Source organism: Polypterus senegalus, chromosome 3, assembly GCF_016835505.1.
Source record: "Polypterus senegalus isolate Bchr_013 chromosome 3, ASM1683550v1, whole genome shotgun sequence".
Classification (NCBI taxonomy): Eukaryota; Metazoa; Chordata; class Cladistia; order Polypteriformes; family Polypteridae; genus Polypterus; species Polypterus senegalus.
In genome coordinates, this window is record NC_053156.1 from 210,544,772 (window position 1) to 210,569,918 (window position 25,147).

General features: G+C 37.1%; 2 protein-coding genes across 2 annotated transcripts in view; one reads left to right on the forward strand and one right to left on the reverse strand.

The window, feature by feature from the left end:
* The window catches only part of hddc2 (HD domain containing 2), a 35,168-nt gene extending 27,724 nt beyond the window's left edge, over positions 1-7,444 (forward strand). The window contains exons 4-6 of the mRNA XM_039748402.1: positions 5,277-5,345; positions 5,773-5,911; positions 7,010-7,444. Coding sequence (XP_039604336.1) covers positions 5,277-5,345; positions 5,773-5,911; positions 7,010-7,137 — 336 coding nt within the window. The 3' untranslated portion in view covers positions 7,138-7,444. The remainder of the gene's footprint in view (positions 1-5,276; positions 5,346-5,772; positions 5,912-7,009) is intronic.
* A 1,719-nt stretch (positions 7,445-9,163) lies between these two features.
* tpd52l1 (tpd52 like 1) overlaps positions 9,164-25,147 on the reverse strand; it is a 65,089-nt gene continuing 49,105 nt past the window's right edge. Inside the window, exons 5-7 of the mRNA XM_039749802.1 lie at positions 22,605-22,695; positions 15,948-16,008; positions 9,164-12,874 (exon numbers count right to left, since the gene is read on the reverse strand). Of these exons, the coding sequence (XP_039605736.1) occupies positions 12,746-12,874; positions 15,948-16,008; positions 22,605-22,695 (281 nt within the window). The 3' untranslated portion in view covers positions 9,164-12,745. The remainder of the gene's footprint in view (positions 12,875-15,947; positions 16,009-22,604; positions 22,696-25,147) is intronic.

Below are 25,147 nucleotides of genomic sequence, written 5' to 3' on the forward strand. Positions count from 1 at the left end.
TAACTTAGAGATGACATTACTGGTCATCATATTGATTTGCATTCTTAACTAGCCGTTGTTAATGTACATTCTTTACTTCTTCTCAACTAGCAGTCATATTGTTTTACATTAAATACTAATGTTAATGTTACCTTGTGTCAGGTCTTCTCGGTGGACTGGATGCTTCCTGTTGCGATGTTGAAGCATTGATTTTGTGATATTGTGGTAGGCTAGTTCAGTTTTAAAACTGACACACTGTACAGAGTTTTCTTTTTTTTCACCTTGAAATGATAACCACATTTCTGACACTTCCTGTCGTTTTCTCTGGCCTGTCTCTTCGCTTCACCCCTCACTATTTTCATTTTCTTTGTCCATTTTGCACTCCGGTCCATCAAATCATGTCTTCACATCATGTATCCATAGCATAAGTGTGTTTTTCAACACTAATAATTATCCGTGCGAAGCACACCGAGCTCTCTTAGTTGTATTATATGAACTAAACAAAGAATTGATGCAAAGAATTTGCTTCAGTGATTTTTAGTAATCAAATTAATTGAGTTTCTCGGGGAAATCATTTCAGCCCTAGTTTGACCCTAAGTCCATATGCTTACCCCCTTTTCCTGCTGTTTTGATTTGGGAAAATGGTTCAAGGGATTAAAACATAAGTAGGCAAAAATCAGAGAGAAGAGGTCCGTTACTTAAATAAAATTTACTTATTCAATTATAACATATAAATACATATGAATGGGTTATAGAAATAAATATATATGCTTAAAGAGACAAACCTATACTTACAATAACATACATACATACAGTAACATACATCTAAAGACCCAGAGCCATCATCCTAGACCAGTAGACTGAGGGAGCCCGCATTTCAGTCTCGTCAGAGGATCAACCCCGTGTGCCTTTTATCAGATACCGGGCGGTTGCGCCTTTCCCCACGGTTGAGCATCCAAAGAAACTGAGGGCAGAACCTTCCCTTATATACTAATTAGGTGTCCTTGCCCAAAAGCGGCCTACGTGGAAGCAGTGTATGCAGAAGTGATCAGTTTCTCACACCCCCTCCTTCCACGGGACACGGCGCTTTTTCCTTCTACTCGGCCTTGAGACTAGTGCCTGATACCAGAAGACACAGTAATATGCTTGCATGTGAAAAAAAGCCTCTCGATAGTTTCTATAGCTGATTCTGCGCTGAAGCGACTAACGCCCATCTGCTTTCTTGATTCCCCCTTCCTCTCTTTATTTCACCTTTGCAGAGAAAACTCCTTCCATTACACCTGCTTACAACACATTATCTTCAAAAACTAACTGTTCACTTGCTACCTAATATATCCCACCCTTTGATAGGTGCCATTGTAATGAAATAATCAATATTATTCACTTCACCTGTCAGTGACTGATCAGTGAATAGGAAACAGCACTAATTTCCTTTGGACTGAGTTCACCTGTACAAGATTTCCACTAGGATTGTTTAGAAGAAATTGCAACATAGACCTAGTTAAAATGAGTTGCAAAGTTGTTCTGAAGTCCCAAGTCATTTTTCCAACTCAGAGTCAGCCATTGATCCCTACAGCAGCAACAAAAGGAACAAAAATAAATAAATAAAAAATCTGGGGACATGATTGACTGAACTACTTCCTTACTAGCTACAGATACCAATACAAAACACACTGCTCTTAAATAACTGATGCTATAAATGAAAAAAATGATTATTGTAAATTGTAGAAATAAAATAATATTGTTTGCCCATAATTACAATGCACATCGAACTCTACTGACAACTCTGCAGTAAGATATGAAGAATGACAGAAGGACCAAACAAAGACACACCTACCAGTATTTTACAAGGCAGGCAGGTCTTAACCCAAGAGTTTGCTGCAAAATACATTTGCTCTTCTGTGCAATATTGCTGCTTTGCCACCCTAGTCCAAAACCGTGAGTCATCTGCTGGATCCTGAAGTTGAAGTCATTTTCTAGACTTTTTTCCTCTTACCTTTTTTAACCATTTTGTTCGTGCTCAGGTACTTCCTTTACTTTTGCCTTATTGTTTCTTCTGAGCTGTTAACTTCTCCCAATGTTGCATAAGAAACACAGAGAGGCACTTTTTACATTTAACAGCAAATACTGAGAGGTCCAAAAAGACAGTGACAAAGATTGCACATGACAACTCTTAAAGAGTGAATACTCTCTTGCTGATTGTTCTAAGACACCAACATGCAGGTATTTGACTTATTTTTTCCTGTGTCAAAGTACCCAAGAAAACTGACAAAACACTAGGCACTTAACTATAAACTCCTGTGACACCATCCAGAAAGAGGTCCTGTTTCACAGATGCAGATGAAAATGATGAATGAAGTGAAAACCTCTGTGAACAGCCTCCTGAATATAAAGTAAAGCTTTATTCTGCTGTTTTGCAGTTGTTCAGTGAAGACTTGCAGGAGTTTGGCGCCTCCTTCAAAGGTAGTGAAGTTTTCCAACTTAGAAGAAACCACACAAACAAGCAGACACAGGCTAAGAACACAAATCCAATGAAAACTGAAATCCTCAGGGAGGGGGGTGATTATAATCCTATTAATTTGCTGTAGCAGTGAAAACACAACAGACTATCACGATTGTTCTTTTGCCGGCTTCTTTTTAAATTCAGCAACTCATCTTCTTTCTCCCAGTACCCCCTGCGGCACCAGCCAATGTTGCCCAATGGCGCACTGCTCACAGGGCTGCTAGGAATTGCAGTCCATTTTAAGCAGCACTGCTATATTAGGAGGACAAAACTTAGTAAATAGGTGGAAATACACTGTGTACACAATTGTTGTTACATGTGCCATTTTTAAATGCCTGATATGCAGATAGTAACAACACTACACTAATAAGGCAAAGCTAATCTTAGTATCTTTAATTGTGAAGCAGTGAGTTTCAGCCAATTGACAGCCTTTCTTAGTAGGGGCATTTTTGAAGGAAACGAGAACCTTTTATGCTGGTGGCAATACCCTGATGAGCACTTTTCTTTAATGGTAAAATTTTGATGTGTACAACAATCAGACTAGCAGAATGGATATTTAATATGGTAAGGAAGACAGATGTTTCTGTGTAAGATTGTTGTGGTCACCAATAATAGCATCAGAGAAAGGGATATTTTGCATGTTAATTAGCATGTTTAAGTAAGAATTTCACTGCACTTTTTACACATCACAGCAATGACCCAATAAACTTATATAATACAATAACAAATTTAAAAAATCATCACCCCTAGAGGTAAAGAAAGTTAAAATGTCAGCTTTGAATAGCATGACATGTAAGTGCACTAAAGTTGATTTCGGATAATGACTGTTGATTGTTTCCCCATAACAACAGTTGATACAGCCAGTTCCGATTTAAAAGGAAATCTAATGCCATACAATAAACTATTTTGATAGCCACACAGTACTATGTAGATACAAAGTTAAAATGTTTGGCTTCTTGTTTTGAGCAAAAATTCATTTCATTGTGAACAAATTAAAAGATTCTGATGACAAAGCTAATGTGTCGCATTCCCCTACCAAGAAAATGTGAAAGGATCGTAATGTTTTACAGTATTTGTAACAATTTACAGGTTAAGTGAATTTGATATCATTTAAGTATTCAGTGCATTTTTGTACTTGTTTCAGGCTCACTGTGCTGTGACAAGTTCACAGGTAAAGTGCAAATTCCACTTTTCAAACTACTAATTACATAATGCACACACATAAACACACTGTGAAATAGAGTGGTTCCAAACTGATTATAATAAACTTCTGTCCATGAACATGATCATTTTTGTATTTGTGTTATGTCATATGTCCTGTTATTTCCACAGTATCTTGCACATACATTGCTAGATTGTTCTAGGTGGTTACATTTCTTAGATCCCTGTAAATTGCAAATAATGTTTCTTATGACATGTTAGTTCCTACACTTGTGCAAACACTCGCATCACTTTCCTTTATGGATGTCTCAATCGGATGATAAAATGTGCCCACTAGGGAATCCTAGGGATTCCTGGACATTTTTCATTCCCACATTCCCGGGAATGAAACTGCTGTAATTCCCGGGAAAACGGGAGCGGCCAAGCTCGCATATACAGTCAACCCTCGTTTATCGCGGTTAATCCGTTCCAGACTCTGCCGCGATAAATGAATTTCCGCGAAGTAGGATTCTTTATTTATAAATCAAATATTTTCGCAGTTAGAGCATAGAAAACCTGTTTACGACCTTCTAAATACAGTATAGCATGTAAAAGTGTAAAAATCGATCAAGAAATAACAGAGTTATAGCTGAAAATAATTCAGGTGGCACCATTGCTGCAGCTTGCACTTCATCAGACAACAGCTTTGAACAGCAACTTGAAATTGCAATGTGTCAGTCTGTTGCATCCGCATTATCTGTGCCAAGAAACTTGCCATCACAGAATGACGACAAGAAACTGGATGCATCAGTAAAAGCTGAAATGGTGGTGTTTCAGAGCAACGGCAAGCGCAGGCGTTGTTTAGAACAAGTGTATTAGTATCTGATGAGCTGTGCTGCCTATTTCAGTGGAGGCAGAGCATGCTTTCTTAGCAGCTGGCGTACTTCTGCACGAAGGTGCGCTCTTGTCTGGACGACCGCACGCTGGACACGTTAATAATAATAATAAATTACAGTTATATAGTACTTTTCTCAGTACTCGAAGCGCTATCTACACAGGGAGAAACCGGAAAGCAAACCCACAATCTTCCACTGTCTCCTTACTGCAAAGCAACAGCAGTACCACTGTGCCACCTGTGAGGACGTTGTGCTTTCTACACTGTTATTACCACAACTAAAGATACATGTACTAATATGACAGCATGAACTGCTTGTAGATAAGGTTAGTCTTTTATTTGTGTCAACATATTGCAGTAGTTTTATTCAAAATAAGTTTCAGTCGTTCTAAAACCATTCACATGTGAGATGCCTGTGCACTGTGTCATCCCCGAGAGCCCGGGATTCCTGGGAATGAAATGTGGGATTCCAGAATTCCTGGGAATGGATTCCCTAGACTGCCCACTCACTTCAAGCATCCTAAAAAGGAGAATTACCACATGTTCTATGATGATTTTTCACATTAAGTGTTATATTGGTTTCCTAGTGCTTTCTTTCAAGTCAGTTAACTAGTAGACAGTGTACATCATTTGATGTAATAGCTTCCATTTCCTTTCTTAAAGTCTGAATACTTGTGTTTTTACAGATGATCTGTTAGTTTCAGTTAATATTTCTGTCTTGTACTCCTTTCAGTGATAATATGTTACATGTCATTTCAGGAAGCAATGAAATACTTGACAGATTTGTTAAGTGAAGATGTCAAAAAAGAAATTTATGAATTATGGGAGGTAACCATTTCATTATTTCTGAAATATGTGCATTATATAATTTGCATCTGTGAGTAATGGTACGGGACAAGAATGTATTAATTATATTAACAGAGAAAATATTACAGTAGAAGCAATGATTAGATTATGTTCCAGTAATCCTGCAGCTTCTGTCTTCAGGTTTTTCATGAGCAGATGTTGTCTATAATAAGCTTCTTAGTTCATTAAGAAGTTCCAATTTATCTGTCATTTCAATACTAGTCTAGACAAAGGCTGCTGTAGCACTATGTTATAAATAAAATGTATAGGGTAATTCTCACAAATCATCTTGACTTATAGTTTACACATGAACGAAAGGCAGTCTTTGCATTATTTATATTTAAAATATTTTTGAACATTTTGAATTCACAACTGTTGTAAAACAATAATATTTGGTTCTTCCTTAAAGGAATACGAATACCAATCCAGCCCAGAAGCAAAACTAGTTAAAGAACTTGATCAGTGTGAGATGATTCTGCAAGCATATGAATATGAAATGTCAGAAAAAAGCCCTGGCAGACTGCAAGAATTTTTTGATTCCACAAAAGGTAAGAAAACAACTGTTTATTTTGTTGATAAATCTTTCAGCAGTACAGCAGAATTTTTCCAGGATTAGCGAGAGGTACTTCTTCAGTCTAAAACAAAAAAGAAGACCTGTGTTTTTGTTATGGATACTCTCCTCCCAAGACCCGTTTCTCTCCCTTACTTTCTTTACTTCATATAAACAGGCACCACACACCCGTGGCTTCTCTTTACACCCACAATACTGCCAACCAAGAATAATAATAGGTAGTATAGATATTGCAGTTTACCAATCAGTATATGAAGCTAAAATGTATTAGATGCAGAAGAAAAATACAGAAGTGATGCTCTGAGCAAATGGAGTATCAAGAAAAGAATAGATGTAAGGTAACCAAGAGCACAGCTCAGTATGCTGTGGAAGGAATTGGAGGAGGAGAAAAGTTTATAAAGGTTTTAAATAATCTGCTTACACCTGCATTATAATGCACAATTTTACAATTTTAAATTCTGTTTAACTAATCATAAGTGGCAGACATCTGCAGCAGGTACCAGTTAGTTATGTACTCAGTCAGTGAGTTCTTAACTAGATGTTCAGTGCATACATTGGCCAAAAACAGTGAAGAACAATGACAGCTTCAAGGGAAGATGAGTGTATTGGACTGTGCAGATGAAGGAGAGGTCCATAACTTTGCATCTCTGTGTCAGTTTGTACCAGAGTTCAGCAGAGGTGATTACCTGTGTGTTCTCCATTCTGTTTGTTTACTCGCACCTGCTGTGCTTCATGTTGATTGGCAATCAAAATGGAGGGACTTCATAGATAGAACTTTTGTTTGGCCCTAGAGGAATTTTAGAAGTTTGACTTTGCCATTTATCCTTACATAACCTGTCACCCCCCTGCAGTTTCTAGTCAGATTGATTAGTTCCCCAGAGGCAACGAGATTCAGCAACCGCAGTCGTTTAAATCTGATATGCTGTCTGAGCAGAAATCGTGCGGAGTCCTTTATCATAATGCCTTTAAGCCTAAAAATAGCCTCATAAATTTATTGCTGATGAGAAAAAACATAAGTGTGTGAAGCAAATGTAAAAATTGTACTGAACTATATCCTTCTTCTCTTTTTATACAGGCAAATTTAATCACCCAGAAGTAATGCAACTAGTGAAGAGTTTGAATGAAACTAGAAATTCCGAAATAGAACAAGATTCCAAGGAAGAACATAGACAACAAGGCAGGCTTAACACAGATGAAAAATAATTGTGACCAAACTGTTTTGGCTTTAACTCTTTGGTTTTAGTTGTTATTAATTTATTATATGCTTAAACAAAAAGTATACATACTGTATTACTGTTTAAATAGTTATTACCAGGGAGTTCAGTGACTTTTCTGGAATCCCACAGTTTACAAATTTTTGCTGGTCTTCAGTGCATGTTTTTATTAAGTATTTCAAAAGCTGCCTGTATTATTTGTAATGGTTGCTTTTTATTGTTCCAAAGTTTTTTGTTTTTTGGAAAGTTGATGTGTACAATACAGGTGGCAACAATAAAAAGGTAGAAAGATTAAACTGTCTTTAATCATTGACAAAAGTAACTCACAGTAGATGGTTTGGATTTATCTGCTAGATATCGTCTAATTCGTGTTGCCATCAGGGAAAAGTAGTGTTTCTTCCCAATGAAGAGAAGTATCCGCAAGAATTAAAAGATTTGTTGTTTGGCGAAAGTGAAATCCACATACGTGAGCGGCAGAGATGTGAAGTGGCTGGCGCATAGCGCAGGCCAGGGGGGTTGGTGAGCGAAGCCCCCAGTGTTTTTTTTTTTTAAAACTTACTCAAATTTCACCTTTTGGTGCACTACCCTAATCTCCCGCTGAAGAAAATAACAGAAATCTAGCCTTTAACTGAAGTAAATTTATTTTGAGAAAAAAAAATCCTCATCGCAAAGTATTTTAACAAACCCACATATGCCCAAGTTATTAGCATCCCTACATTTAATATTTTGTACAACTTTCCTTTGCCAAAAAAAAGACAAAACAGCACTGAGACATCTCCTATAAAATCTTATAAGGTTAGAGAATGTAGAGCAGGCAATGCTCTTTACAGAATCCCTCCACTTCTCCCAGGGTCCTAAGGTCTCTTTTGGCCTCTCCTCTTTAGCTCACCCCACAGGTTTTCAGCGGGTTTAGGTCCGAGGACTGAGATGGCCATGGCAGAAGCTTAATTTTGTGTTTCTTTTACCATGTTTCCATTGATGTGGACATACTTGAGTAGGAGACATCAACATATATTTTCAAGAATTTTATTTAAGTTCAACACTGTGCAAAAAAGTGTTCTTTTTTTCTTTTTCAATATTACTGATTTAGTGAGCAAATTTAATCAAAGTGAATTGGCCAGTTGTTATCATGTAATAATTATTACTAATGCTGTGGACTCATGGCTTGTCAAACTCAAGAAAGCAACAACATTCCCAACAACATTCTTATGGTGTAAAGAGTAAATGACGTGTTGTTTTAAATTAAAAGTACTAACTAAGTACTCCGGAGTTTGGCCTACTGCCTCCTGACTCCTTGAGGTAAGGCAGTAACCTTTTTTTAAGCCAGACCAAGGAATGCTTCCAGTCTTACACCACTGCCTGTTGGGAGCACTTCCGGGTCATGTGGAAACCAGGACTGTTCTAACCCAGCAGTACCGCCTCATGACACTGAAGGGTTTCGAGAGGACTGTGCTTCTGCCCTCCAAGTTCCAAGCAACCCTGCGGATGTCCTAACTGGGATTGGCCAAGTGGAACACTGCACATTGGGGAATGAACTGCTCATGGTGCCTAGCTTCACCTACTCCATCCATTCTTCTTTTATCCCCTCAGGGATGAGAATTGTAAGTTGTCCCTGCCAGATTGTGCCTTCATCTATGTAGTCCTTCCATTGAAGGATCCCAGCCAGGTAAAGAATCACTTTCCATCCCTGAAGGGATGCCTGTTCATCCTCTGTGGCACTCATAAGTGAAACATAGAATTTTTGGGTGAGCTAAAGATTTTCAAACTACAAAGTTGTGGGATCACTCCTGATGTGTGATGTGTAGCATGGCTCTAACTAGGTTAGAGTTACAATTAATAAAATGAAAACATAACTCTATATCTGCAAAGCATCTTTAGAGGATATTGACCACAGACAAGGCAAAATAAAAAATTAGCTTGTTAGAAGAGGTTTGTAACAAGCAGCTGGCAAGAACAAATACATCTGACTAGATAAACAGACATAATCAAAATGAAAAGTAAAAGGTCCAAATCACAAAACTAGCGGAAACTAAAACAGAAATTTGGCTGGCCCAGAAGAGAGCAATGGGCTTAAGTTATGTAGGAGTAATTACTGTTGACAGGCAATGACAAATAGGAAAGAGAACAATAGGTAGGACAAGTATTTTATTACTTCTTAAATTCAGAATAGCTGTAGGCTGCTTCATTTCCTTCTAGTACAATATATGCCTGAATAAATTTATAATTTTACATACTGCTTGTTTAATGAATTTTCTCCTCTTTAAAATTATGCAACATATTAAATGTACACATTTCAAACTTGTCAATTGTCACACTTTGACTACTCATTCCTTATCTTCTTTTGCGGAAGTGTGTTTATTATTTAGTTGCAAGTGCCTAAACACATGAAACAAGTGAAAAAGCAATATTAGATAATTAAAACAGTGCATTAACGTATTATTTTTATTAAGGCAAAAATATTTTTAAAGGGTAGTTTTATCAGTAATTCATAGATTTTCAGCTAAGGAAGACAAAAGTTTCGAGGTAAGGCAGTTATACTCACAAATCATGGTCCTGCAGAGTGGTGACGTGTTGATTGAGTTGATTAACACATACAAGTATTTCACTGTGCTCTGAAGACATGATACTAAAGATCCTATAAGCATATAAACCTAGTACAGTTTACATATGAATCCGCGCTACTATTCCATTCCAAAAAAAAAATAGGACATTGCAGTAATGCTCCCTGGGTTCAAATCTTATGCCCTAATGTTGTACTAACAGTTTTCACGTTTTCAGTTTCATTGTTGGATTTCTTCCCACACTGCCAAAAAACTGTAGGTTAGGTCAAGTGGCAAGTCCAAATTGTCCTGTGTGTGTGCAAGTGTCCCTAAGATGGTCTGGCACCTCGTCCAGGGCTGTTTCCAGCTTTGTGTCCAGTGTTCCCAGGACAGGATACTGCCCCACAGTGACTCTGAACTGGATAAACTGGGCTTGAATGTTATGATACAGTAAGTATTATTATTACAGTATGAAGAAAAATCATCATTGAAAGAACATCCACAGTTTTGAAAGCTAAATTTAAAAAAATCAAAATTCTGTGCTCAGCTTTTATATGGTGTATAATTTATTTAGCATAATAAATACAAAATAATAAGTTGGTGGTAGCTTACACAATTTCAGAATAAAATATTATTGTGTGTTGGTGATTCTACATATACATATTTACTGTTTTTTGCAAAGAATGGTGAAGTTAAACAAAAGTTAGCAAAACAAAATAAACAAGTTATGATTTTAGCCTTTGAGCTGCAACAGCAGGTCATTTCCAGGACTGAACATGCACATAAAATAACTGGTTTGTAAACTTTATTTTTTTATGTGCTCTTTGGAAGAACAGTAAAATTGTGGTCCTAATTCTCTGAAGCTGTTATGCTTCCTTTCCCAGAATTCACTACCAGTCTTGACAATATTTCTATCTAAAATATACTGAACTATGCCATAGTCGTCTATCTGTATGTGTGCTTTATTAAACCTTCATCATTTTGGCAAATTTGATCAATTTCTGTCTGTATAATGTTTACACAATAATATGTTCAGTCTTTGAGTAGGGTAGAAACTGCAGTAACTCATGCTTAGAAAATTCCAAAATGTTCCAATAGAGGAAATGCAACAGCTGCTATGCTGTTATAGTTAAGCACTGATTTTGTCACGATTGACATTTCACAGTTCCATTACATAGGTTTCAGCATTATGTTAGGCTATCAGCCACTCATATTGGAAGGTTTAGTTCATACTTAACAAATTATTCTCAGAATGTACAAAAAAAAGTGATACAAGTATTCCATTATTACAATCTGGAGATAGATATGGTGTCTCTCAAGGCTCAGTAACAGGATTGTTATGATTATGCTGTTTATGCTACCTCAAGAATATCATTCAAAACAAAACAATACTCATTTTAACTTCAGAACAGAATACACTCACACCCATCCATCAGATATAACGATTTGCAGTATTTGCTTCAGTGTATTAAGATATTGGTTGAGTAATAACTACTTGCCTTTAAATGCAGAAAGTATTATACTAGTGGAGATTCAGCACACAGTAACAAGATATTCTAAATGTTTAACCCGGGACACTTAGATGTTAGCTTTTCCTAATCTTCACATAATTTAGGTGATAACTTTGACACTAATCTATCATTTAGTACTCATATTGCTGTACAATCCAAGACCTCACTTCTTGGCTAGTAAATGTAGGAAGATTCAGGTATTTAGCTAAGCATTACATGGAAAAGTTAATACAACTACAGCAACACTTATTCATAGGCTGATTAAGTCTTTCCCTTTCCGTATTTCACTTATACAAAATCCTGCCCAAAAAATCAAGTAAGAATTAAATTACAAATAAGAAGCATAAACATATAATTCCTGTTTTGAAGGCTCTTACAGTTACGTTTGGAGCCAATTTCAAGGTCCTCCACAATATAAGCTATTCATGTGTGCCTCCCAAAGTATTTCCTCTGCCGTCTCAAGATTTAGGCCTTCATAAAACCCCAAAGATAAATAAGACTACTGCAGAAACTAGAACGTTAAACTAAAGAGCTCCAAAACACTACCATAGATCCTCTATTGTAATAGAATCCCATTAGCCCCAGCATTTTAATCCAGGCTGAAGACTTTTAATATGGAGTACCTCACTGGAACTGCAAATAAGATGTTATATGTTAATAATTTTATTAAATAAAACTTTGGAAATCATCATTACTAGCTATTACAGACCTTCTCCCATTCTCCTTTTTTCTTTTTACTATCTCGCTGTGACACTTTCTGCCAATGCTATTTTGACCACACTGCTACTGCTTGGTTAAAACGGGTTTTGACAGAGAGCATGAGACTATCTTATGATCAGAAAATAGTTATAAACTCTAGCACAAGCCTTATGATTATATAGGATACCTAAGACAGAACAGGGGCCATAGGTTTACTTTCTTCTCACAAGCCCTGTTACCTTGAGCTTTGTTTTTCAGTTGTATTGGTAGTCTTTGATATTTTAGACAAAATTTAAGGATTTATAAATCACCGATTATTGAAACATGTATGATTATGGTTGTAAATATTGCATGGTTATTTACTTGTAGGCTCATCTTTTCTATTAGTATATCAGTATATGTACTTTGACCCTACCTTTAGATTACTCTTGAGTTTTCACAGAATTTAGTAGTGTCTTCTTCACGGTGTATTTATTATAATACAGAAAAATATATGCGCTGTATACAAGTGCACATACAATATAGTTTAAAATGTCATCTTATTGCAAAAAAAAGATATGACATATGACACATAGTGGTATACTGAAACCAAAAAATTATTGAAAAAAAAAAACAACCCATACTCGTTACAACATATTTCCATTTGATATTTGTCTTGTATGTATAACCTTTGGTTGATCCATTACATGTCACTAAGCTTTCCTTCCACAGTGCCTTTAACAATTATATACCGGTAAGCAACATGAAGGTGTGCTGGTCCACAGAAAAAAACAAGCAGTGAAGGTCGTTTTCCTACTGCACAATATAATTTTTGAATTCTCATTTAACCATTGCAGTGTTTCATTCATTAACACTGTGGTTCACCGCCTGCTGCTGGTTTTGAACATCCAGATAAGTCCTGAGAACTTGCATTGGCCGTTGATGACAGGACGTCTTCAAAACTTCCGCCACTGTTACTTGATGCACCCACTTTGGACTGCCAATAAAGCATAAATCAAAATGTTAAAACTGTAGTGCACATTTAGAAGATGAATATTAATGATAACTTGTTATATAGTGGGACTTTACCACAGGGTTGCCATTCCAATCCCCACTTATGTGAATTAACTTGACTGTTCTCCAGTTTGGTTGGCAGACATTAGTACTCTACAGACCTTTAAAACACAACCAATTGCATGATAATTTGTAAGAGTGAGGTGAATAGAGATTGATGAGCTAAATTGGGCCTGTTCGCGTCAAAATTGTTGTAATGTTCTTAAATTCATATAATTATAATATATCATGATCCTGCAGGTCGCATTAGGTAAAGGTGCGAGTCAAATATTCAAGATAAACTCCGTTTATTTAACAAGATAATTTTAATTTGTTCTGCCATCTAGGCCAACATTTACATTTAGAAAATGAATTACTCTGCGTTATCCCATCACATTCACTGTATGTTTCCTTTATTGAAGGAAATAGTGAAAATGGAAACACCACAAAAATAAAATGATAGTGATGTATGAAGGAAATCATTAAAACACACAAATGCATGATAGGCCACAAAGCTCTGGGGCAGATTTTCAAAAATGTCAGTAAGCAGTACGGCCTTCATTAGCTGAGTGACGTTTTGTAATGTGATGTGGTATTAAACCAGTGGGGATCATGTTGGCCAGTGCTTGTAAATTAAAGCAGAATAAATCTATAGCTGGTAACCTTTCAATATTAACAGCTCTGGGGCCTCATATATAACGCCATGCGTAGAACTCGCACTATAACATGGCGTAAGCACAAAAGCCGGAATGTGCTTACGCACAGAAAAATCAAGATGCAGGAATCTGTGCGTACTCCAACTTCCACGTCGTTCTGCTACATAAATCCCGATCAGCGTGAAAAGTAACCCTCGTGCACACGCTTTATGTAACGCCCCAATTCCTTCCAGAATTACGCCTCTTTGAATATGCAAATCAATATAAATTGCCCTTAAGCTCAGCCTTCTGTGAAAAGACAAAGGGAAAAGCACGGGGGAAAATATAAGAATTTCAGCGAATACCAAGTGGAGGCAAAGGAAAAACATACTATTTGTTCAAATAAACCGTGGTATAATCAACAAAATGAAGTTGATCGAGTGACATAGCGTGTTGGAGAAACTTGAAAGCTCACGTTCACAAAATCGCACAGTGCTGGAAATAAAAAAGAAGTCACACATCAAAGTTGCCGTGAAAAGGCGAGTTGTAGCCCACTGTCTGAGTATCATATAAAAGCTTATTAGGGTACAGAGAAAAAAAGGCACACAGTGGGGAAAAAGCACAAAATGTCAACTTCAATCTCGACATTTCCACTTTAATCACGTAGTTTATTTTGTCATTAAAGTTGAACATCATAAACTTCATCTTAAAATCGTTTAATTAATTAGTTCCTCAAATTACATCGTAATTAAAGTAGCACGTTAAATGCTTTGTTTTGTATTTGATCTTCTATGTGCTCTATGTGTGTGAATCACTACTTGCTTCTTAAACTGGCTCTCTTCCTCCAACTGGACACAGAATCCATTACATTCATAATATTACAGCTCTCTGAATAACTAAAATACTGAGATGTATACGTGATATCATTTTCATGATGACAGGAGTTAAAGCACGTTATTAAACATGTGTTTCACTTCGATAAAATAATTTATTGCAACAGTACTCAGGGGCAGCTCTAGGCTTGTGGTGGCACTGGGCACAGGAAGAATCGGTGGCTCCTTCGCCCGCCAATGTCAGTAAGGTAGCTTATGCACGGTGGATGGCCATGTCCGTTGCAGACACTGCATAGCCGCCTCATGCTCATGACACAAGCATTTAACTTTTGCAGAAATTTGTCGCTGCGCTTTTAGCTGTGTGGTTATTTTCTCTTTCTGTTTTATATTCAATATACTGTATATTGGCGTAGCCGTCACTGCAGTCAGTGCTTTTCTTTCCCCAAGTAACCGATCGCCACACAATCAGCTCTGTAATAGAAGTTAAGCCATCTGTAAGCTTAGCGTCGATTTTTCAAAATGTTTAAGGAACATTGAAATATCTTCGTAGTACATGTTTAATTATCCTATCCTTAACGACACTCCCAGTGAAGAATATAGATTATTTAAATGAAGTTAAAGTTTTATCTGTATAATTTAATAAACATATTTCTCTACATTTCACCTTAAAAATGATATCGTCATCATATGTAAATACGCGCTTTATAAAGTGGCTCAGGTTGTGCGATATTATAACTATAGTGCAAGTTTACAGTGGGGTGATTGTACTTATAAGTACAAACCGTTCTACAAGGAGCAATTGATTGAGTGCATTTAAAGTTCTTGGGATGAAACGGTTTCTGAACCGCGAGGTCTGTACAGGAAAGGCTTTAAAACGTTTTGCAGTGGCTGAGACAGCGTGTACTTGATGCTGTATACGGATAATTCTCTTTCCGATCAGCTGCTGCTGTGATTCACACTCAGATACAGTGATATAAATACTCCAAGTGGTGCAGTGAGAGTAATATGGAAAAAGATGATCCGCTGTGGCAACTCCTAACGGGAGGAGCTGAAAGAAGATGAAGAAGAAGAAGGAGAAGTGAGAGTAACAACACTAAAGCAGTTATGGTATTTGGAATACTATGGCTGTTCCCTGGACCATTATATTGTTACAAGTTAATTACAATCAGATGCGTTACACTAATAAACAATATGCAGTTAGTTTCAGTGTATTTATAAAGCCGTGTCAGGAAAATAATGAGTAACCACACAGGAACAGTAGCATTGCTTTGACGCTGGGTGCCGCCAGTCTGCAAAACCGAGCGGAGAACTTGCGTACGACAAGGCATGAGGTACCATGGAAAAGTGTGTAGCTTTACGCCAAGTGTAGGTTTTATACATCACGATTTGAACGTAGAAAAGTTCTTAAGCAACATTTCTGTGCATACGCACCGTTTATACATGAGGCCCCTGAACTGTAAAAAAAGGAGCAGCAGTTTTATAATCTGGCCTGCATCTATGCTCTTATACTAGTTTTGAAATATTAAATGAAAATAATCTATGCACATACCTTTAAAGTTGATACAGTGTTTTCAACTTTTTCTTCAAATGATTTAAAACTAGTTGAACTTCTAGAAAAAAGGAGACAAAAAACAGTTTTGATTGCTTATTATTTAAAAATATAACCTTCATATAATGACAGTTTCAAAAAAGAGATTACACGTGGTTATAATAATAATTATAATACCTTTTAAGTAATTGCAGCCTCCAGGACACTTTACTTTAAGGACACATTAAAATTGAAATCATAAAATACAAAACATGTTAGGAAAAAAACGGCATCAATAATTTAAAAAGGCAATTAAAAATAAGAAAAATAATCTAAGTGGTATTAAAAAAAAACCTATGGCCAGTAGAAGGCACGTTTAAAGATGAGTCTCAAGTTTTATTTATTTATTTTTTTAAAGCAATGGAATCTAGAGAACAAATAAAATTGAAAAGATGTTCAAGAAACAAGAAGCAGTGAAAGGAATAGCCCAAACCCCTATGATGGAGAGATGAACTAATGAAACTAAAAGGAAGCCAGAGGAAGACGTGTGGGAGAGATCATGGAATGTTTTGTAGGTAACCTCAAGAATCTTAAAATCCATTTGGTAGTTAACTGGAAGCCAAGCAAGGATCACAAAAAACAGGAGTGATGTAATCAAATCAAATTTTATCAGTAATATACAATTACCCACACAGTACAAATTGTAGTGAAATGCCTAGTTAAAGAAGCTGAAGAAAAAATATAAATCTTATAATAAACAACAATCCCCCAAATACACATGAGAGCTTCTGGCTTGGACAAGAAGAGAGCTGCTGCTATCAAGAACAGCTTACAAGTGCTAGTAAGATGTGGTCAGATCTGCCCGGTTGTACCACAGGTTTACATTTAAAGGCATGAACACTAGAACTGAGCAGGTCTAGCTTGTTGTGTCCACAAATGGAACCTGCTAATAGAGGTTTGTTCATTTTGACGTCCTCCTGGTTGAAGTCACCTGCCTTCTAGGGTCAGTATTCATTATGGTTTTGGTAACAGTGAATCACTTCTGTTAATAAATAAAATTGCATTATCTTTATTAATATTTACTATCGCTCTAGACAGTTATGTGAAATCTTGACTGAAGTCATAATAGTAAATATAAGTCATAGTTTAACTTGGTAAACTTGCAGCAGACCTGTGGACCAATTATATAGGTTGCTTGGAAGTTTGGCAGAAATGTGAAATAAAAATAGTACTGTATTAAAATATTTTAACCTGGAAGTAACAACTAACTGAATTAGTGTCTGAGCAGCTCAGTGTGACAGCTAAGGACAAGGTATTGAAATGTTAAGGAGGTGATGAAAGACAGCATGGAATATACAGTTGTAGTCCAAGGCTTTTTACTTAAGAGTATAGAGGAACACTAGTGTCATTAATGTCCAAGCTGCCCAATTTTTAAAACTTAACTTTTTAACCATTATGGAGAAATTCTGATTTGTCACCAATAAGCTTCAAAAGATGTTTCCACTAACTTTTAGCATGACTGAGACAACTAATCAGAGGGGAGGTGTAAAAGGTTTTTGGTAAACTTTTAAAAGCAAAATACATAGTGATTATATTACTTACTACATATCATCTATTTAACATTATTTTGCTGCCCTTAATTCAATACCGAAATTACGTAGACAAGAGATGTTAAAGTCTTAACTAAAACACTTTCAGCTTGTATCATGTAAACAATGCACACGGAAAACAATCAAGTGAAACAGTTTAATGTAAGGGGAGGGACGCCATTGAATTTATTACCATGCCATCTAGAACAGATGCAATACTAGTCTACTGTTGTTGTACGGTTAATGATTTATGGAACTTGAACAAGTGTTGTTTTAACAAAATTGTCAGTCCAGTGTATACATGGACAGAGCTGGTTTCACAAAATAGAAGCATGAGGAGGATTTGCTGAAGGATTAATTCACAATCAGAGCTTTGCAACAGGCCCTCAATATAATTTTAGGATTACCACTAGACGATTAGACACCATCACAGGTCAATATTGCTGCACTATAGGATAAGTTTATTTTCAACAATTCTGGCCTGGAATAAGACTCTGCCAAGAAGACAGAAACTAAGCAAACATATTGTTTCTGTTGCCTTTGAATTTTTAAAGTATTTCAATGCAACAGGTTTAATCTTTTTGAAATATGATAGCTGCATCAAGGAATGAACAGACTAATGCCAAATTCAAAATGTTAGGATTAATTCAGGCATTTTTACGGCTTACACAGCCTGCATAAACACTATTAATGAGTCTTTCATATCTGACAGACATGTATTAGTAAATCCAACATGCTGCATGTCTTGGAATGTTAGAGTACAAAAAAAAAAACAACAAATACCATTAAAAACCTACTGGAATAGCCATGTGATTTGTACTAATTCAGTACTTAAAACACACAAAGGGGAAACAAACTTTATTTTAAAAACAAATCATAATTCCTGCTTTGCTTAATAGCTGCACACATTTTCTTTAACTGATAAATTCAGGGACTATAAACAATGGCCGTACCTTTTGTTTAACTTATTGCTAGGTCCATTTTAAGCGCTATGAAAAAAGCACAAGGTGCTTATTTCTGGCCATGCCTTAGCATCTGTATTAAGAGTTACGTGTGAACAAGCAAGTCCAAAACTTTACCTTTTCTTCTTTTCAATCATTCTGATGTGGATTGCTTTTGTGCTTTGCATCATTGCTTCAGATTATAACTAATGGTTTAACATTCTTCTCCTTAAGTGTTTTCTGATTCAATACAGTATTTAGTCATCTGGGTATTGAACTACATAGTATTCCCACACCACTATACAACCTCTAGAATGTTTGCTTGTGGGGCCAGATGTTCGTCCTGTGGAATGCTGCATTTCCTTTACACCACATACAATGGGACACAAGTCGCTCACTGGTTAGCAGTGGTTGCTACACTCCAATGAAGTTGATTTAGCCCAGTGTACAGTTAGCAGAACTGACCCTTGTGACAATAAAGGTTTTACTCTCTTGTTATTTTTTAGATTGATTGTTAAATTATAGATGACTTTATGCTGCACTCTTAGATTACTTTAGCAGGCTGGCAACTACTGGGACGATTCACTACTATTCGAAGCGTTTTCTATTAGGAGGATAAGGCTTACACTGTAGTTCAGTCGAGTCCCAGGGCCTTTATAAATGTTCTTATAGCACTTGCTGATAAACACATTTTTCTTAAATTCTCAGGAAATTCCTTTGATCATGGCAGTATATGCTTGTTGAATATTTGTGCTGGCAATCTGGCACTTATGTTAAAGGTCAAAGTAAGCAAAGTTTTTAATGAGTAGGGTTGGCTGTTTTCAAGGCAAACTGTGTTCAATAAGCTTTCTTTAATTAGGTTGATTCAACTGGCAATTACTGCTGGTGTTGGATAACTTTGCCCATTAGGTAAATTAAATAAGTTTAAAAAAACAAAATGGGTTACCTTTGTCCCAAGGGTGAGACACAAAGCTTTTGATGTGGTACTTTTGGAGTAGACCAAGTGGTTGAACCACCCCATGGAAGAGATTATTTGCACATTGTGCTCTTCCTTGTATGACCCCAGATCTGTAAGCTTCAGCAAAATAAACACTTTTGATATTCATCTTTGGGCGGCATGGTGGCGCAGTGGGTAGCACTTCTGCCTCGCGGTTAGGAGACCTAGGTTCGCTTCCCGGGTCCTCCCTGCGTGGAGTTTGCATGTTCTCCCCGTGTCTGCGTGGGTTTCCTGCCACAGTCCAAGGACATGCAGGTTAGGTGGATTGGAGATTCTAAATTGTCCCTAGTGTGTGCTTGGTGTGTGGATGTGTGTGTGTGTGCGCGCCCTGCGGTCGGCTGGTGCCCTGCCCGGGGTTTGTTTCCTGCCTTGCGCCCTGTGTTGGCTGGGATTGGCTCCAGCAGACCACCTGTAACTGACTCCTAACTGTAGTTAGGATATAGCAGGTAGGATAATGGATCCGATGGATGGATATTCACCTTCTTCTTTCGCCTACTACCTCCATCTGGGGCATAAGCTGCTGACAAGGGATCACCAAGCATCTCTGTCCTGGGCTTTTCTCTCCAGCTGGTTCCAGGTCATCCCCATGGTCTTGATATCTGGATCCAAATCCCAGCACCAGGTGTTCTTTGGTCAGCCTCTTTTCTGCTTTCCTTGGGGATTCCATTTTAGGGCTTGTGTGGTGATGTTACTTGCAGGCTTTCGCAGTGTGTGCCCTATCCAGCCCCAACACTGTCTCTTGATTTCTTCTTCAATGGGCAGTCCAGTGTGTTGTCTTGTCAGCAAATATGGAGAATCTTGTGCAGGTAGCTGTTAATGAAAACCTGTGCTTTCCTGTTGGTGGCGGCTATAATTATCTATGTCTCTGCTCCATTTAGAAGGACTGCCTTAACACTGAAATTACCAATGCCTACGAAAAAACTTGTAAACCCGGCCCACCTTAAATCCGTTCCCACCTCTGTGTCATCATCTTTTGTTTTGTAAATATGTCAATAAACGCAAACAGCCTGCCATCCCATCCTCCCACCACCGCAGAAACAGCAAAATCGCTCCTAGTTCAAGCCTTGTTGATCTAAGAGTGAGGTACCAGGATCTATATAGTGTAAATAATATATCGTTATTTGGAACACAGATCTATGTAAGATCTATGTAAGTGTACAATATACAGTAAATTCAGTAAATCACTGAGCCAACTGTGCCTGAACTGGCTGTACGCAAGCACACAGAGGCAAGCGCTGATGCTTGCAGGCTACTCTAGTGCAGTGGCTGAATCCCATGGACAGTGATGCCAGGGCCGGCAGTGGTCATGAGCTGGCTGGTCAACGAATATACACACTGACTGATCAGCTCCAGCATGCTGGCAAATTGCTCTGTGAAGCGACTATAGCAAGTTGCGGCATTAAATGAATGTACGTCGCTGAATATACTCGGCCCCTGCGTGCTGGCAAATTGCACTGTGACACGACCATAGCTGGTTGCAGCATTCAATGAATATATGTCGGCAAATATACTTGTCTCCAGCATGCTGGAAAATTGCACTGGAAAACAACTTTAGCCAGTTGCGGAGTTCAATGAATGTACGGCACTTAATGTATATCGCTGAATATACTCGCCGTGCTTCCAAATTGCACTGGAAACCGACTTTAGCCGGTTGCGGCATTCAACGAATGTACTTTGCCGAATATACATGGCTCCAGCATGCTGGCAAATTGCATGCAAAGCAACTATAGCCGGTTCCAGCGGTTCAAGGGTTAAGCATGTGTGAGAAAGTCACTTTTTTTTTTAAACTGTTCTCTCATCGGATGCTTGTCTCTTCCATAAATTGGAATTTTATATATTCTGTACAAGTTTTCAACTCATGATAAAAACTATTCCATGGTGCAAAAGGGCACATGTATACAAAAGTCCAGGAAAGACCCAGGAAGGTTTGATAGAAATGCATATCATGGAGAAAGCAAATAATGAAGGATGGCAGTTGTTATGATAAAATCCATTCTTTTACAAGAAGAGAAAAAAATGAAGGTTGGTTATAATTAACAGACCAGACAGGGGATTAAAGATATACAAAACAAGCATCCAAGAAGTGTAGCTGAAAGAAGCATCTTAAGGACCTTAACCTTTCTACACAAGCATAGACTGGTATTACTAAACTATAAGGTGAATGGCTTACTGGCAGAACATCTTCAGCAACTGCTGTCAGCAATACATCTGGTTTTAGAGACCCAAAACATTTTTCTCCTTCCACTAATAAACTTGTCTTAACTCTTAATGGACATATTGCTTTGACCTAGTAAAAAACATCAGACAGACATTTGCTACAGAAAAGGGTATATTGACTTGGGTATGTACACTATGCATCCCTTCCAACAGTATTTGCATATGATGATGCCACCAACTTTTTCATTAAGCAATGACACTTCATTTTCCGGGACATCCACTTAAAATACATTTGCGCATTTTGAAGGGTTTCAATTTCAATTTTTAAGGGTAAGTGGAAGCCTGCTACTGCAGCACTGAGTGCTAGACAAAAAAAAGTTGTGGAAATACAGAAAAAAAAACTCTGGATAAGGTGACATGTCACGGCACAGTGCAAACACACACACACTCATACTTGAGCAAATTTAAAGTCAGCAATTGCCTTAACCTTAAAATTTTTGGTACATTTGGAGGAACAACACAGGAGTAGCCAAAGGAAAATTCACACCGACAAGTAGAGAACATGCACAATGCACACAGACAGCAACCAACCATGGAATCTGAATTATGGTCACTGGATCTAACCACTGTACCATCTTGCCACTGGAATAGCAAATGAAGCCTTAAACTGAAGTTGTTGTTTTTTTTTTTGGGTTATATTCAAGTTTCCATTTTTGAAAAGTTTACATGTAAAACAATTTCTATTACTTAAATCCTAAATTAAAATAACAAGGTATTAGGCTCAACAGAAGCTATTTCATATTAATTTCATTTTACCCTGCAGTAGACTGTCAGCCTGTTGAGGGGACTGCAACCTTGCCTTGTTCCTGTAGTTATCAAGACAAGTTACAGCTCTGGCCCCCAAACAACAATTAACTAGATTGAGCAGTTCCAGAAAATAGATGCAATACATAAGATGAATGAAAGCATGGTACATATCACTTAGTAATATTACCTCATAGTTGGCATGCTCATGGAGTGACGAAGATTATAGCTGCTCCAGGACAGCATTAAAAAACAGTAACAGAACAAAACATTATTATTTACTCATTAAAAACATGCAAGTGTAGACAGAATGATTGATTTCAGGTCTAGGAAATTCAATACCAAGTGAAGTGAAACAATAAAACTGACAGGAGTGGCAACACACTACATAAAATACCTACCATACCTGTGTATCTAATGAATTTGCTATTTATAAATAACAAAAGACCAAAACAGGCTTTTAAATAGTGTATATAATATCATAAAGCTTATCATATAACAGCAAAGTCACATGTGGTCAGGCGAGGGTCTTGCTTTCAAAAGTGTTGCTTTCTTACCCTTTCATAATGCTAAGATATAATTTCTTAATCTAAGAGGAAAAAAAAAGTCACTTGCAAGATGAATCCTGCTCCCATTAATGATATACTGCAGGCATATATCCTAGTTAAAACAACTCATGTGTCCTTTTATTTAAATGAAAAGAAAAGGTCCAAATCTAAAAAAAAAAAATGTTTAAGGATTAATCAACTTATGAGCTGATGAGTCACACCTCCAATACTGTTGATATTGCATGTCCTGTCTTTAGCTCCACATTTGTGCGTGACTGCCAGAGTACAACCTTGAATGCACACCCTGAAGCACATATCTTTCCTAGACATACCTCAGTTTGCATTATCTTCCATAAAGCATGCACACCCACACCATTCTTTCTTAAATCAACTAAAAACACCCTGGCCTAATCATTTATTGTTTTTTTTACTTTTTCTTTTTTAATCCCTTATTATAAGAATCACTTTCTTTGTCCTTGGGGCATTAAATGGTTTTGAAGGTTCTAATTGGTATGACTATTTCGCAGACTTTGTTTTCAGGATTTTATGAGAGAGTGTATACTGTATAAGGAATGCTCTTACCAATATCTGATTGGTATTGTCAAAACATACTGTAAACAGAACGGTTACCCATACATGCTGCAATACTAATGTGCAATTGCCTTCTGCTAACTAATTAGATTTTTACTAGTGCGGAATGTGCGTTTACCGCCAGGATACATTGGCCTTCTCCATACTAAACTGGAGACAGTTTGCATGCTAATTTAGTATCATTATGAAACAGATAAATGTAAACTCTGTATTGTACTGCAAAGTTAAATAATTTGGTACAAGCAACATTTAAAATTTTGTTTACAAAAACCTGCTTTTAGAAGATGCAGAAATATAAGTGAGCAGCAACTTCCTAAACCTTCATAGATACCTAATTGCTTGTAGGTATCTATGAAGGTTTACCCTGCAACAGATACATCTAGGTTTGCTTCCTGGATTGTGTCCAATATCCTCTGGCCTCAAGAACTCTGAACTGGACTAGGATGGTAATGAAAACTATGGAGCCTCTGAGGGGACATGGTGTAAATCTACATTAACATGCAGTTTAACACTGCAGTCTGTCTTTAAATGACCTAACATGATTCAATCATTCAGTCCCCGTTAACACTGGACTCCCACTTGTGTTCTAGATATGAGAGCGTGCAAACTTTTGTAAAACCTAACTGCAGTTTAAAACAGCAATGTCTTTTGTTACAAAACTGTAAAATGAAAGTGAGCCAAAGTGGTTTCCATTTAGAGTCACGTCAATATTACAATCAGTCTTGTGCCATTTATATGAAGAGAGAGGTATGCCAATTTTGCCACTGAATTTGACTGACGTTTAACAAAGGAATACGTCTTGTCACAGAACTTTGAAAATGAAAGAGATCCAAATCGATCTAAATCTTTATAGTGCATATTAAATATCACAGGCAACTGAAAGATGGTATCTTTTCTTTTTCTCATCACCATAAACATGGCACCAAACCAAGTTAGCCAATGATTTTCAGCTACATTTGGGCTAACCAATTTAACTTAGGGAATCCATCTAATCAAAAAGTTGATACGAAAAATGGTTGCAATACAATTTAGGTCTCTGCTGTGCCCTTTAAATAAATATTGCAATTTGTTTTGCACTGTTCAGGTGATTTTGCAGTTTGCTAGTGGATTTGACTCCTCAGATATTCAAGTATAGGCATGCAAAAAATCATCTCAATTTAACAAGCGAATATCTCTTGTCAGAAAATGGTGAAAGAAGTGGCCAGATTAAATGTAACTCTTTAGATGTTTTTATCTTTGGTGTAGATAAGCAAGTGTGTCAGGTTTACCAGAGAGTTAAATGAGTGTACTCGCTTGGGCTGGATACATTTCACATGCAATCAATATATGAAATATGAATTGCATTCGTAACTTGTGGGATAAGAAGCTTGCTGTGAGCTAGTAAGTAGCTTTTGAGTAGTTAGCTAACTAACGTCATTTCCTTTTACTGCACAGTAGAGTAGTGCAGTGCTTAGTGCTGCTGCTTCATGGATCCAACCACCTGGGCTTGAATGTATGACTTTCTATTATAAACTTGTTGATATCCATTTCTATGGCATGTAACTGTGTATGTAACGTCAAACTGTTAAGCGATTTGTCCTGTTTACAGAAAATG